The 16051-nt window shown below is 33.4% G+C and overlaps 1 protein-coding gene and 1 pseudogene across 3 annotated transcripts in view; one reads left to right on the forward strand and one right to left on the reverse strand.

Annotated features, from left to right (window-relative positions):
• The window catches only part of CUNHXorf57 (chromosome unknown CXorf57 homolog), a 63994-nt gene that overhangs the window by 26711 nt on the left and 21232 nt on the right, over positions 1–16051 (reverse strand). Inside the window, exons 4-9 of one of the 3 annotated variants that reach the window (XM_011380980.2) lie at positions 11211–11319; positions 10921–11012; positions 10696–10818; positions 7794–7898; positions 6419–6583; positions 5246–5406 (exon numbers count right to left, since the gene is read on the reverse strand). In XM_011380980.2, the coding sequence (XP_011379282.1) occupies positions 5246–5406; positions 6419–6583; positions 7794–7898; positions 10696–10818; positions 10921–11012; positions 11211–11319 (755 nt within the window). The remainder of the gene's footprint in view (positions 1–5245; positions 5407–6418; positions 6584–7793; positions 7899–10695; positions 10819–10920; positions 11013–11210; positions 11320–16051) is intronic. The other 2 variants (XM_011380981.2, XM_011380982.2) reach the window with 2 other exon arrangements.
• LOC111732021 lies at positions 2499–2617 on the forward strand (annotated as a pseudogene).

The following is a 16051-nucleotide window of genomic DNA, read 5'->3' on the forward strand; positions in this document are numbered from 1 at the left end:
GAATCAGAACTGAAGTATATAACATAAAACTAGAAGAACCAGAGTAAAAATGCACGAAAGCCAACCAAAGTAAAGAAAACAGAAACACAAGGACAAGGAAGCAATGGAAACACTGAGATACCAGAAAACAAAAGATAAAATGGCTATAAGAAGAATTCATATTTCAATAATCACTCTACATGTAAATGGACTGAGCTCACCAATAAAAAGGCACAGAGTTGTAGAACGGATCAAAAAACAAAACCCAACCATATGCTGCCTCCAGGAGATACCTCTCAGCTCCAAAGACAAATATAGACTTAAAGTGAAAGGGTGGAAAATTATATTTCAAGCAAATGACATTCAGAGAAAAGCAGAGTAGCGGTACTAATATCAGAAGAAATAGACTTCAAAATAAAAAAAAATGTAAAGAAAGTTACTGAGGGACATTTCATGATGATAAGGGGAATCATGCACCAAGAAGACATAACACATAATATCTATGCTCCTAATCAGAGAGCCCCAAAATATGTAAAGCAATTACTAACAGAATTAAAGGGAGAAACAATCCACCACAATATCATAATAGGGGACCTAAATACCCCACTATCGGATTGGACAGATCATCCAAACAGAAAATCAATAAGGAAGTAACATCCTTAAATGACACATTAGTCCAACTGGACATAATTGACATTTACAGAGCCTTCCATCCCAAAAGAGCTGCTTATACATTCTTCTCTAGTGCACATGGCATATTCTCAAGAATCAACCACATACTGGGACACAGAGATAGCCTGAACAAATATAAGAGGGTTAAAATCATACCGACCATATTCTCTGATCATAATGCTTTGAAACTAGAGATCAACTGCAAAAAGAAATCAGGAAGGACCACAAATACATGGAGATTAAACAACATGCTACTAAAGAACAACTGGTAAAAAAAAAAGAAGATATACATAGTAATGAATGATAATAATAGTACAACATATAAAAACTTTTGGGACATGGCAAAAGCAGTCATAAGAGGAAAGTTCATATCATTACAGGCCTACCTCCAAAAATAAGAACGAGTCGAAATAAATGACCAAACGCTTCATCTTTAAAAACTAGAAAAGGAAGAACAAATGAAGCCTAAAGTCAGCAGAAGAAAAGATATCATTAAAATTAGAGCAGAAATAAATGAAACAGAAAACAACACAACAACAAACAATAGAAAAAAAATGTAGCAAAGAGCTGGTTATTTGAGAAGGTTATTAAATTGAGAAACCGCTGGCCAGACTCACTAAAGAAAAAAGAGAAAGGACACAAATAAACAAAATCAGGGATGAAAGAGGGGAAATTATGACTGACATCACAGAAATACAAAGGATCATTCAGGAATACTATGAAAAAGTATATAACACCAAATTTAATAACCTAGAAGAAAGAGACTAGTACTTGGAAAAATACAATCTTCCCTGACTGAATCAAGAACTGGAAAATCTGAATAGACTGATCAGCAGTATGGAAATTGAAACAATCATCGAAAACCTTCCAAACAGTAAAAGTCCAGGACCAGATGGCTTCACCACTGAATTCTACGAAAAATTCAAAGAAGATTTAATACCTATACGCCTCAAACTCTTCCAAAATATCGAAGAAGAGGCAATACTTCCCAACCATTTTATGATGCTGATATTACTCTGATACCAAAACCTGGTAAAGATAACACAAAAAAGAAAACTGCAGACCAATATCTCTCATGAACACAGTTGCAAAAATTCTAAATAAGATACTAGCGAACCGAATACAGCAACATATTAAAAAGATCATACATCACAATCAAGCGAGCTTCATCCCTGGAGCACAGGGATGGTTCAACATATGCAAATCGATTAATGTGATACACCACATAAACAAATTAAAAAAGAAGAATCATATGATCATATCAATAGATGCAGAAAATGCCTTCAAAATACAGCATGCATTTATGATCAAAACACTTAACCAAATCAGTATAGAAGGGAAGTACCTTAACATAATAAAGGCCATATATGACAAACCCTCAGCCAACATTATATTTAATGGTGAAAAACTAAAAACCGTCCCTCTAAGATTAAGAACAAGGCAAGGCTGTCCACTATCACCACTGTTATTCAATTTAATATTGGAGGTCCTAGCAAGTGCAAGCAGACAAGAGAAAGATATAAAAGGCATCCAAATCGGAAACAAAGAAGTCAGACTGTCACTATTTGCAGATGACATGATTCTCTATGTAAAAAACTCTAAAGATTCCACAAGAACACTACTAAAAACAATAAGCAAATACAGTAAAGTCTCTGTATACAAAATCAACATTCAAAAATCCATAGCGTGCCTATACTCTAATAACGAAGTGTCGGAAAGTGAATTGGAAAAAATGATTCCTTTTGCAATTGCAACAAAAAGAATAAAATACCTAGGAATAAATTTAAGAAAACATGTGAATTACCTATATAATGAAAACTACAAGACCCTTTTAAAAGAAATTGAAGGTCTATGGCCATGCCACCCTGAACATGCCTGATCTCATCTCATCTCAGAAGATAAATAGGGTCGGGCCTGTTTAGTACTTGGTTTGGAGACCACCTAGGAATACCAGGTGCTGTAGGTGGTAAGAAATAAAAATTATGTATATATAGTATGATAAAAATAATAAACTTGCATTTAATTAAAAAAATAAAAGAAATAGAAGATGCAAAGGAATGGAAAGATATTCCGTGTTCTTGCATTGGAAGTATCAAGATAGTTAAAATGACCATATTACCTTAAGCATTATACAGAATTAATGCAATCCCCATCAAAATCCTATTGGCGTTTTTTAAAGAAATAGAACAAAAATAATCATGCTAAAAAACTTCAGATTTGTATGGAAGCACAAAAGACCCCTAATTTCCAAAGCCATCCTGAGAAAACAGAACGAGGCTGGAGGTATCATTTCCTGACTTCAAATTATATTACAAAGAGACATGGTATTGGCAGCAAAACAAACACATGGACCAGTGGAACAGAATTGAGAGTCCAGAAGTAAACCCATATTTATATGGGCAAATAATTTTTGACAAAAAAGCCAAAAACATACACTGGAGAAAGGAAACCCTCTTCAATAAATGGTGCTGGGTGAACTGGAAAGCCACGTGGAAAAGAATGAAACTAGATTTTTGTCTATCATCACACACCAAAATTAACTCAAAATGGATTAAGGACCTGAATATAAGACCTGAAACAATAAAATGCATAGAAGAAAACACAGGAACTACACTCAAGGACTTTGGACCTAAAGAGGATTTTATGAATTTGACCTTAAAGGCAAAGAAAGTAAAAGCAAAAATAAATGAATGGGACTACATCAAATTAAAAAGCTTCTGCTCAGCAAAGGAAACCGCCAACGAGGTAAAGAGACAACCATCCAAATGGGAAAATATATTTGCAAGCAACGCCTTTGATAAGGGCCTAATATCCAAAATATACAAAGAACTCATGCAACTCAATAACAACAACAAAAAATGATCCAATTAAAATATGGGCAGAGAACCTGAACAAACACTTCTCCCTAGAGGACACAAAATGTCTAACAAATATTTGAAAAGATGCTCAACATCGCTAGCTATTAGGGAAATGCAAATCAAAACCACAAGGAGATACCATCTCATACGTCTTAAAATAGCTATAATCAACAGGACAATTAATAACAAATGTTGGAGAGGATGCGGAGAAATAGAAACCCTCATATACTGCTGGTGGGACTGCAAGTTGGTACAGCCATTATGGAAAACAATATGGAGGTTCCTCAAAAAACTAAGAATGGATCTACCATATGATCCCCCAATCCCTCTACTGGGTATTTACCCCAAAGTCTTGAAAAATCATATCTTGAAAAGATATTTGCACAGTAATGTTCATACCAGCATTATTCACAGTGGCCAGGACATGGAAGCAACCAAAGTGTCCTATGATAGATGATTGGCTAAAGAAGCTGTGGGACATATATACACTAGATTATTACTCAGCCATAAGAAGAGATGAAATGCTGCCATTTGCAACAACATGGATGGATCTCGAGATAATCATGCTAAGCAAAATAAGCCAGACAGAAAAAGTTGAACATCTCATGATATCACTTATATGTGAGATATAAATCTAAAAACAACAAATGAACAGGACAAACAGAGACTCATGGACATGGATAATGGACTAATGTTTACCAGAGGGTAGGGGGTGGGGAGGAGAGGGGAGATATATGGGGAAAAGGGATCAAATATAGGTGGGTAGGGGGAGGGTGAAGTGAGTAAAGGGGATCAAATATATGTTAGCTGAAGGAAACTGGACTTTGGGTGGTAAACACACTAGAATATACAGGTGTCAAATTATAATGTATACCTGAAAGTTATAGAATTGTATTAACCAATGTTATCCCAATAAACTTGAGAAAATAAACTCATGAAAAATTAACTTTTTTGTCTTAATTGTGCCTAGATTTCAGAAGTGGTGTCTTCTAGTACAGCAGTTCTTTTACAAGAGTCATTGCTAACTCTTATAGAACCTGAGTAAAACTGCCATGCTAGATATAGAGGTAAAAATTTCCTGCAGAAGTGTTTCTACAGTTCTGGTCTTGACAAGAAGTAGGAAAAGAATATACAGGCATATCTTGTTTTATTGTGCTTCACTTTATTGTGCTTCACAGACATTAGGGTTTTTTTTTTCCCAGTAGGCTCAGATAATGGTTAGCATTTTTTAGCAATAAAGTATTTTTTAAATTAAGGTATGTGCATTTTTAAAAGACATATATATTGCACACTTAATAGACTATAGTATAGTAGTAAAATAACTTGTATATGTACTTTTATATTCATTGGGAAACCAAAAATTTCATGTGACTTGCTTTATTGCATTATTCCCTTTGTGGGGTGGTCTGGAACCAAACCCAGGATATCTCTAAGATATGCCTGTAATCATATATACCACCTGGGAATTTAAATAGTGATAATCGTAACAGGCTCAAATTATTCAGAAAGCAAAAACAAGATACCAAGTTTTCTGGGCCCTAGGAATGATCAGAGACTGTGTAACCTTCAGCCCAGCCATCTCCAAAATGAATGACAGAAAAGGAAAACAAACAAAAAACAATTTTTTTTTCCTTTTAGTTTTACATCAGTAAGAATCAGTAAAATGAACAAGGTATCAATTGTAATTATGATCACAGTGCTTTCAGAGATATACTGTTAATTCTCTGGCATCATACCTGAAATGTTTCTGATGCTGAGGCATTTTCAGTTGCACTGCTATGGGGGATATACTTTATAACCGTAATTATTCCCTGAATTGCAATGCGCTTTTGTTCCCTATACTGCAAGTCTTCAATCTCCTTCCTCACTTCACTTATAGCTGTCAAGAGCGATTCAACTGCAAAAGAATAATTCCAAGGAAACTGTAAGTTTTAAAGCACTGAAATGATAAAAATAAGAATTAGATTTGCAATGTAATTTTACAACATGAAATTATAAACTTGCTACATAACTCAAATTTGTGAGACTTTGTGTTGATATCTGGCATCCTCTTATGTAATTTCTGTAAAATAGGTAAAACATATTTATCAGTTAAATAGTGCTAGTCTTCTAGTCTGGAATGTTAATTTAAAACAGAAAATTTACATATTGAATATAATTTATGTACCATATTTCAGACTATAAAGTGTCTGAAATAATTACCTAGCCACTTAATAGAAACACACATTTTAACATTTTCAAACATATACTACATATTGATGGCATTATAAAGTACAAGAGATGCCAATATTTCGATGATAAAAGGTCAGTATTACCAAGTTTCTCTTTTTCCAAAATCATGCAATTATCCCATAGCTTCTTAAAAAGAATACACTTATATTAAAATTTTCAACTGTCATATCTTAATTGTACTAAAATAATGTTTGGTCTTTCATCAGTACTTATTCTGCATCTCATTTACCTTGGTGTCATTTTTATTTAAAGGTAGCACCTATTATGTTATATACAATATATATCACTCTACAAGAGCAGCATAATACAGTTGTCGGTATCTTGATTGATATTTTATTTTTCAGTATCCCCTTAGATATGTTCAATCTCTCTAATGTCATAGGAGTTGAAATCTACTAAGGTCAGATTTGATCTTAATGACATTAAATCAAGATATTATCTCTATTCATCATCTATGTTCTTTCTCTTCTTTCAGTTTAATAAAATAAAAATATTAACCTTTAGGAGACATAACATGTATTTTTAGGTCTTCATAAAGAGACAATTATTATCAGTGAATGTTGCCACACTTTGACTCACTCCCATTAAACTCTTTAAAATAAAGATGACTAACTGATATAGCAGATACCATACAAATAGTATATAAAGATCATAAAAACTAGCAATTGTATTAGTACCTTTAACAGAATTTCTATACTTTGAAAATGTCTCTGGCACTGGTGGAAAGGGGTAATATCCACCAATAACAGCATTCTTCTTTTCTCCAGAATCAGTCTTCGTTTTAATCCAGCGAATTAAATTTTTTACTTTACTATCATTAGCACACAGCTGGCCTCTATGACCTGTTTGCAAGAAGGTTAAAGTGAAGGGAAAAAAAGAAAAAAAAAACTCACTGTAATAAACTGCATGAACTTTTTTGTGTAAAAACAGTTTAATATTAAAAGTTTCTTATGTCACCAAAACTAGGTCAAATTCATTTATTCTCTATGTAGCATTAATATTCATACAAAAATTGTCAAAAAGAATAAACAAATTCTAAGTCAAGAAGAAAATCAGACTTGTTAGAGTTTTAGTGGACTAAATGGTAGCTGTCTACAGGATACTCAAAACCCATAAGAAAAAGGAAACTCAAAATGGATTTTTCTAACTATCCAAATGGTTGGGATCTTCTTAAAAAATTGATTTTTAACTCATGTATTATCTTGAAGGTATGGTGTCGTGTATGAACTGAATTGCCTATGAGTATAGCTCAACATTTAAATTCATGTTTTTAAAAAAAATACTTAAAAGTGCTATTTACATCTGATATTATTAGTATCTATTTATATCTGATATTATTAGTATTTATAAAATGAGGTATTGACGAAGTTGTGTGTTACACACTTCTAGGACTCCTCTTTTGACACGTTTAATTACCTATATGGTAGCATTCTAGTTAATATACCATTCCACAGTATCCCCTCACTCATTTGCAAACTTTTGTCTTTATTGTTTTGACCCCGTTATCAAAGAAAATAGAAAAAAAAATAATGTACTTATAGGTAACTAGTGAAACTCTTCTTGCTCTATAAGTAAAATGAGAGGTCCTGGGGCCAAAATTTGATGTACATCATTTATTTATTTATTTGTTTGTTTGTTTGCTTATCTATTATTTATTTATTCATTCATTCATTCATTCATTTAGTTTAGTTTTGTTATATTTAGTATTATTTTGTTTTATTGTATTTTATTTAGAATTTTAAAATATTGTTAATTGAATCCATATTGTAATATAGATCCGGAGTCTTCAGTCAAGCAATTTATGATTATCTACTTTATATAAAGCAGGAATTAAAGTTAACCAAAGGATATAAACACAATTCTCCAGTGAGTCACAAAATTATTGCTTCGATCACAAATAATATACTTCACAGGTTAAATATTCTTGGTTAAAACATTCTTATAGTGATAGGAATGCTATCTTGTGGTTTGATGCTCTAATGTAAAAGATAATTTAATGAAGAGAAAATAATATTACATTTCCAATAAAGTATATGCAAAGAAATTGCTCACCAGTAATAATCACTCGACTCTCATTTGTAGTGGTGAGATAAAGCAGTTTAGGTACTTGAGTGTTATTTCTGACAACTTTCAACTGTGTACACATGAAATATGTCACTGTAGAAAATGAAAACACTTAGGAAATTACTTCTGTATTTCAAAGAGGACATACCAAGATCAGGATCTAACACAGGGCTCCTGAAACTTTAATAAACACAAGAATCAGCTGAATCAATTGTTAAAATGCAAATTAAGATTTACTAGTTTTAGGGTGGGGCCTGAGATTATCCATTTCTAATAAACTCCTAGGTGATACTAGTGCTGCCAGTCCCTTGTCCACACTCAATAAGGATTTAACACTTACCTTTTCCTTTAAAGGATCTAAAACTTACTTTTCCTTCAGAAAGTACCATAGATGTACCTACCTGAAGTCACTGTTTGCTACACAGTTGAACAGTGCAAGAGTCTTTCTAATGGAGCATGCAACTGAATGTGAATAGTTATTTCCTACAGAGAAAAAAGCTTAGTTTCTCCATGATGCTTTCACTGATTAACTCAATCTAAGACTAATCCCTCAATTACTCTGACTCTTTCTACTGGATAGGGGTATGCAGTGTTAATTTGAATTTGCTTATGCAAGTTTTACATGTGTTCATCTTAATTAGACTTTAAGCCTCAATGACGGAGCTTATATCACCTATCTTTTTCCGTTCCTCTTGCTAAGCAATTTGATAGACTAAAAAGAATTCCTGAAAATAAGATAATGTCTTCAGACTTCAACAACTTTCAAGAGCTATCAATTGTTTTTAATTATCTATCAGGTTATTTGAGAATATTTCCTTAATCCAACAATTTTTAAATATTTCAACTCATTACATGCCAAAACAGTTATGGTCCTACAAACTAAGAAATGAAGAAATAAATGTAAATACTTGTAATCTCATAATACCGGTAAATTCTCATTTGAGAATATTTCCCTAGAGCATGATAATAATTATAAATTAATTTCCTATATCTCATATTTACTAGACCTTTATTTCGTAGCAATGAAAATAAATCTGTTCACCTGACTAAGAATAATTATCTTAATTTATATTGCTTTTTCTTTATTTCAAAAACTACAAATATGTGAGTATTCATGGTTAAAGATGTTGATATAGGAAAATTAATGAAATCTCTAGTTCTAATATTACGGCTGTTAAAAATCGGACATTCAGATCTAACACTTTTAGCTGTTTGACCCCCAGGACAAATTACTTAACCCCTCTGGACCTTTGTTTCCTCGCCTGTAAATTTGTAAAAACAACTCTTTAAAAGGTAACTGAGAGTATAAAATGAGATAACATCTACAAGCATCTGGTATACAGTAAACACTCGATATTAGTTTCCCTTAGCTTTTTACCTTCCTTAAAAGTAAAAAAAGATGATGTATTACCAAAGGATTCTGGTATTATTCCAGAAGATCCTTGATTGTGTTCCTCTTCATAGGCCTGAAGCCCCCTTAATACCATTCATTTAATGATTTTTTTTCCACTCTTGTCAAAAGATAAAAATAAATTCTGATTGTTGTCAACTACTGTATTAGAGGAAAATCTCACTAAAGTCCATGCAAACCTTTCTTAGAAATATATTATTTCATATTATCGCAAGAAATAAAACATGCATGTTTGGCAACATTTCTGTGAAAAATCATTATCCTACATGTGTGTCAGTTTATTGTTTAAAGCGGCTACAAAGAGAGAGGAACTTGGCCATAAAACCGATCTAAAATGAGGTAATGAGATTGTTGTCATTAGAGGTCATTACTGCCATTCATTTATGTCCTTAGAAAAGTTATAAGAGAGGTTATAGCCCACTCACCTTGGCCTTGGTTTTGGCTAAAACTCTGCCCTCTCCCTTAATAGCTGGGGTAAGGTCTGGTTCTATTCAGATATATTTAAAACATTAATTTCACAAGTAGAGGGTAGAATCTAATGAGGGATTATCTGAATGGCGTTAATACTGCTTTGTAATAGAGAACAGCTTTGTATGTAGTCTCTAAGTCTCCTGATGTTCCATAATTTCTACTATGTTGCTGATTTTAAAATAATTACATGTAGTCAAGACTGGGAGTTTCCCCAATGTTGACAAGCATATAACAACTAGTATTTTATTCATATAATCATTTGGAAAATAGTAAAATAACACACCATATCTAAAATAATTTTATGGTACAAATTCAAAGAAGGAAACAATTCGCTGAAGTTGTTAAAAAGTATTATGTACATTTTTTTCCTATAATAGATCTGAAGACTAACGTGATATAAAATGTATAATAAGGCATACCTAAAATGTTTTCAAATAAGTAAAGTTAATGGAAAAAATAGCTATAAATCTGACTGAATGCAAGGGAAAAAAGTCAACACCAAAGTAGGTAAAATATTGCCCAGCTGGTATAACACCACCAACTTAATATTAATTTGATACTCAAATGGAATCATACTTATCATTGTCAGTATTTAATTGTACAGCCTGCCAATCCTCTACCAATTTTACATTAGTAAAGTCTTCATTGTCTTTTATGAGGTCTACTTAGTCAATTTCCAAGTGGATACAATGGGAATCGACTGCGTATATTTTAGTTTCACTGAATCATAAGCTTTTATGCCTGAAATGCTAACAATGAGAATTGATGAACACCTGCTTTCTGAAAAAGTAGTTTCAATCCCAAATTAATTCTGAATAGAAAATCAGAAGGTAGTTAATGTCTGTAATACCAAATATAATATTAATGCAGAAACAATTTAAACATGTTATCAGACTGCTTGAATTTGCTAACTCAATATCATGACACTCCATAATTACGGTTTGCCATTTTTTAAGTTAGTGTCCTCACTTCTAAAAATAAAAAGATAAAAATACTGGAACTTAGTACTTGGGCAAATATTTTCAAAGATTTCTGGCTGAGATGTAGAAAACAGTTCCACTATAAATGGATGTTGTGAAGTCCCATCAGCAATGTGAATCCAGCGATATGACCAAAAATCTTCACGGTTTTCTATATGGATAGAGAATTAGAATAATGAAGGTAACTATGCATACATGGACACAGAACTATTCACTGAAATACTTTTTAGGACTTTCAATTTCAAAAGCTTACCTTTCTTTTTTGACCGCTGGACTCTTCCTACAAAAACTAAAATGCCAATAACGTCACAGATTTGCTTTTCTGCCATATTATCCAGTTCCGATCTAAAAAAAAAAACAAATTTGTTAAATAGATATTATATCTCTAACAGTGAAAAAGCATTTTGTAATTATGATTGTGAAATGTACATTTATGTAATTACTACAGCAAAATTTGGGGTAGATTTTGAGCAAATTACAATACAGTATTTCAGTAACTAACATTGAAAATTCTTTAAGATATTTTACAAGAAGCTATTTTACCTTGTGACAAAGCGGTGATTTAGTTTTGGCAATCTCCATTCTGGTTTCACTTGCCTTTCAGGAATTATTATTATATTATTAGGGGGATCTCGAAGGTTCAGGCAGACTTCTGCAAAACAAATATATTACTTTAATATTATATTTAATACATATAAAATAATATTCATGTGTATAAATTACAAAGGAAAATAATAGACTGAACGCTTTTGAGCTCAACACTAAACCTAAGAACTAGACCATTATCAATAGCTTTCTTCCACCTGTTACTACATGGTCACATCCACTTATCTCCCCACCAATGGTTAACCATACTTTAAATTTTGTGTTTTATCATTTACTGACTTAAAAAAAAAAATTAAATTACTTATGTGTTTTTGCCCAAACAAAATACTGTTAAGCTTTATTTGTTTATGAACTTTAATGAATGGAATCATATCATACATAGTATTCTAGGGCTACTTTATCCACTCAACATTATGGTCCTAAAATTCATCCATGCAGCTGTATTTATTTTTTTCTCATTTCCACTGCTGAATAATATTCCGTGTTGGCATACTTCAATTTTATTTACCCATTATCATGTTGACGGAATCTGAATTATTTCCAGTTTTTGGGTCACAAACAGGGTCACTATGAACTTTTTGTACATGCCTTCCTCTGTACACAGGCAAGAGTTTTTTTAAGGTATTATACCCAGGAAAGAATCCTTGGATTGTACAATATGCAAATGTTCCACTCGACAGGAAAATTCAAAACTATTTTAAAGGACCTATTTATAGTTCCATTGACAACGTGTAAGAATTACCATTGATCCATATCTTCTCCAAATTTTGGTATTGTCAAATTTCTTATTATATGTCAGTCTAGTGACATAAAATCACAATTTGTCATGGTCTTATTTTACAGTTCCATTATTGCTAATTATGTTGAACAACATTTTATATACTTATGATTCATTCATGTATCCTCTTCTGTTAAATGCTGGTTTGTGTCTTTTGCTCATTTTTCTATTGGATTGTTTTTCTTTTTCTTATTTATTTGTAGGACTTCTTAATATAGATTGGATAATAATTCTTTGCTGATTATATCACTGCAAATATCTTCACCCACTTTGTGATATGTTTTTGCCTGCCAATCCTCTACCATATGTGTGTGTGTGTGTGTGTGTGTGTGTGTGTGTGTGCATTTCAATTATATGTTGACATACAATATTATATTAGTTTCAGGTGTACAATGTAGTAATTAGACTTTTATATAACTTATGAAGTGATCACCCTGATAAATCTAGTAGTACCCATTTCATACCACACATAGTACTTAAAATATTGACTATAGCTCTTAATTTTAATGTGGTTAGCTTTATTAATCTTTTCTTTTTTTAGTTACTATTTCCTGTGTCTTATCCAAGAAGTCCTTCCTTATCCCAAGGTCAAAAAGATACTTTTCTGTTAAGTTCTTCTAAAAGTTTTGTCTTTCATATTTAAGTATTTGATATATCTGGAATTAATTTTTTTATATGGTATGATAGGGATATAATGTCAGTTTTCCTCCTATATATCACCAATTTTCCCAATACTATTTATTGAATGGTTCCTTTTTCCTTGATGATCTGTACAGCACATTGACCATATATCAAAATTTTATATGTCTAGAGTTGTTCCTTGACTCTGTATTGCGACTTGGTGGTCAATTTGTCTATACTTATACCAATACTGCACAGTCATAAATACTTTATAATAATTCCTTATATTTCTAGGATAAGCCTTTACTCGCTCTTCAGCCCTCTACTTTTTGTCTGAAGTGTATTGACTATTCTCGATAATTATGTACTTCCACACAAATTTTAGAGTCTGTTTGTCAGTTCCTCCCCCCCAAAATCTGATAGAATAGCATTAAATCTACAGATCAATTTGGGGGACTTGACATACTTATGAAATGGAGAATGGCCTACTACATAGGAACATGGGATATTTTTCCATTTATTTAGGGATTATGTAAAGTCTTTCAATAAAGTATTATAATGTCCTCCAAACAGGTCTTACATATTTTGTTAGATTTATGTGTAGATACTTCATAGTTATTGTTGACAAGGTAAATTATGTTTTTAAAATTATAATATCTAACTATTACTGGAGTATACAAAATGAATTTTACACTCCAATAACAAATAGTTAGAAATTATTGACCTTATAGCTGGCTTTGCCAATATCTTATTATTTTTTAATACTTTGTGTTCCCTTGGATTTTCTTTGTAGAAAAATCTAATTTCTGAATAATGACAGTTTTGTTTTTCTTTAAAATCCTTATGCCTTTAATGCTTTATGTCTTTGCACACGGCTAGGACAGCCAGTAAAATATTAAATAGAAACAGTAATAGGTGGCATCCATGTTCCCCATTTTAAAAAGGAATGTTTCTAAATTTTCCCCACTAAGAGTTGTGTTTGTTGTTTTGTTTTCATTTTGTAAATATCCTTTGTCAGGTTAAAGAAGGTTCTTCTTCTTGTTGTTTTCTATTTAAAATTTATAAATGGGTGTAAAATTTTAATGAATGCCTTTCGAGATTCTATTAGGATAACCATTATCTTCTTTAATCTGTTAATGTGATGAGTAAAACTTATAAATTTTCACAAGTAAAAGCAACTTTGCATTGCTGGAGAACAAAGCAACTTAGTTACAGTGTGTGATCACTTTTTACATTTAACTGAATTCAGTTTGCTAATATTCTATTCAGAATATCTATGTATATGTTCGTGGCTGAAACTAGCCTTTAATTTTCCTTTCATACTATTCTTGTTTGGTTTTGATTATCAAGGTTATGTTGGTAGCAAGAATGAGTTAGAGAGTATGGCCTCTTAGTCTTTTCTTTGGAATAGTTATGGAATGATATATTCCTTGAATGTTTGATAGAAATTGCCCGTGAAATGGTGCACCTGGTATTTCCTTTGTGGGGAGATTTTAAACCTCTGATTTAATAACTTTAATAGTTATAGAACTATCTGGGCTGCCTATTTCTTTTTATGCCAGTAAGTAATATTTTACTACGAATTTTCTGTGTAGCAAACAAAGACTAAACCAGGATGAAGATACTTGATTTTTCATCCTATTACAAGGCATGCAACTAGAAAATTTATTTTATCTTTATGAGTCTCAGTCTTTTTTTTTTTTTTTTTGAGTCTCAGTCTTTTAATATATGAGTAAGGCAAGTTTGTATTATATAATATTGTCTTATCCTTAAAAAACAGTTTGCATTTTGCTTTTCATAGTTATAGTTACTCCATTATATTGAAGGTCCCTTCTAGTTCTGAAATGCTAGGATTTTGAATGAAATAAATAGCCCCTTCTCTCCAAAGTCCAAAACACTCACTGTTACTATCTCAATATGTATTATGCAATACAGTCTGAAAAGCTCAAGATTTAAAAAGGCTTATTATTTGGATATACTAACTGAATACTATTTCGTAAAAGGTAGGACAGAATGATATATGAAATGGCAATATACAAAGTCATACATTACTAGCTAATAATTTGTCCTTTCTTTTACAATAGAATTATTTTCATAGGCTTCCATGTATTAAGTTTTTTAAAAAACACATCTTAGCTGGCTTCTGCTCAAGATGATAGAGCAGGTAAATGCTGTGCTTGCTTCCTCTCACAACTACATCAAAACTACAATTAAACTACAGAAAAGCCATCATTGAGAGTCACTTGAAGTCTAGTTGAACAGATGTCTTACAACTGAGAACACACAAAAGAGGCCACCTCAAGACTGGGCGGAAGGATGGATATGCAAAACGGGCTTGTTTCACACCTGCTGTGGCAGTTGAACATAGGGAAAATTATCTCGGCTGCGGAGGACCCCCAGGAGAGCGACGAGTCCCAGCACAATACTGGGCTCCCCAGCCCAGGATTCCAGTGCTGGAAAGAGAAGTCTCCATAACTTCTGACCATGAAAGGCAGTGGAGATTGTAACTGAGTAAGACAGATGGCTGAGGGAGTCTCAGACATTCCTCTTAAGAGGTCTGTGCACGGATTTACTCAGTGATGAATTCACTTGCTCTGAGCTTCAGCTCTGGGGTAACAGCTCTAAAGGTGCCAGGAATATACGAGGACAAACAGTCGTCTGGCTTCAGGGTGAGGGCTGGAGAGGCATTCTCCCAGACAAAAGTGCCGGCAGAGGGCATTGTTCCTTTGTTGAGCCCTTTCTCACCCGGCTTGCAGACCCAAGCAGGCACCATATCAGAGTCTCCATTAACCTAACACTAGTCGCCTCGCCCTGGTGATTCTCCTGAGACCCTGACCCTCTAAAAGTGTGGGCACACCCAAGCCGCTGTCAGTGGATTTTCCATACAAATGGCCTGTCTTGGCTCATGCTGCAAACTTTCCTAAAATCTCTCAAAGGTTCTCAAAACCTAAACCAGCATCTGGCCTAGGGGTGCCCCATAATTCTTGCTGATAAACCCAAGCCTGGCACAAGCAGCAGCCAGCCTCAGTTTGCGTCTTGGCCTCTCAAGGCACATCCAAGCCCAGTGTGGGTGGCGGCCATCTGCAGATTGCTTTGTGGCTCACATCAGGTAGCCCTGGACAGGGCACAGGCCGCAAGTGAACTTGGCCTGTGGCAGGGCCCCTCCCAGGAGGCCCTGGCCAGCATGCTCGGTAGCCAACCTCGGTCTGAGCCAAAGCAGCACTTGGGATGACAGCTTAGGATAATACACCCAAAGGGCAGACTAGGCAAGCACCAGAGCCCCGCTAAAGTGAATCCTGCTCTGTAGAGTCAGCCCTTGCACAACAGCTCCTCCATGAGTCATGGCCAGTCATCATAACCAATCAGCCTCAGGGTCACT

Source organism: Pteropus vampyrus, unplaced genomic scaffold, assembly GCF_000151845.1.
Source record: "Pteropus vampyrus isolate Shadow unplaced genomic scaffold, Pvam_2.0 Scaffold419, whole genome shotgun sequence".
Classification (NCBI taxonomy): Eukaryota; Metazoa; Chordata; class Mammalia; order Chiroptera; family Pteropodidae; genus Pteropus; species Pteropus vampyrus.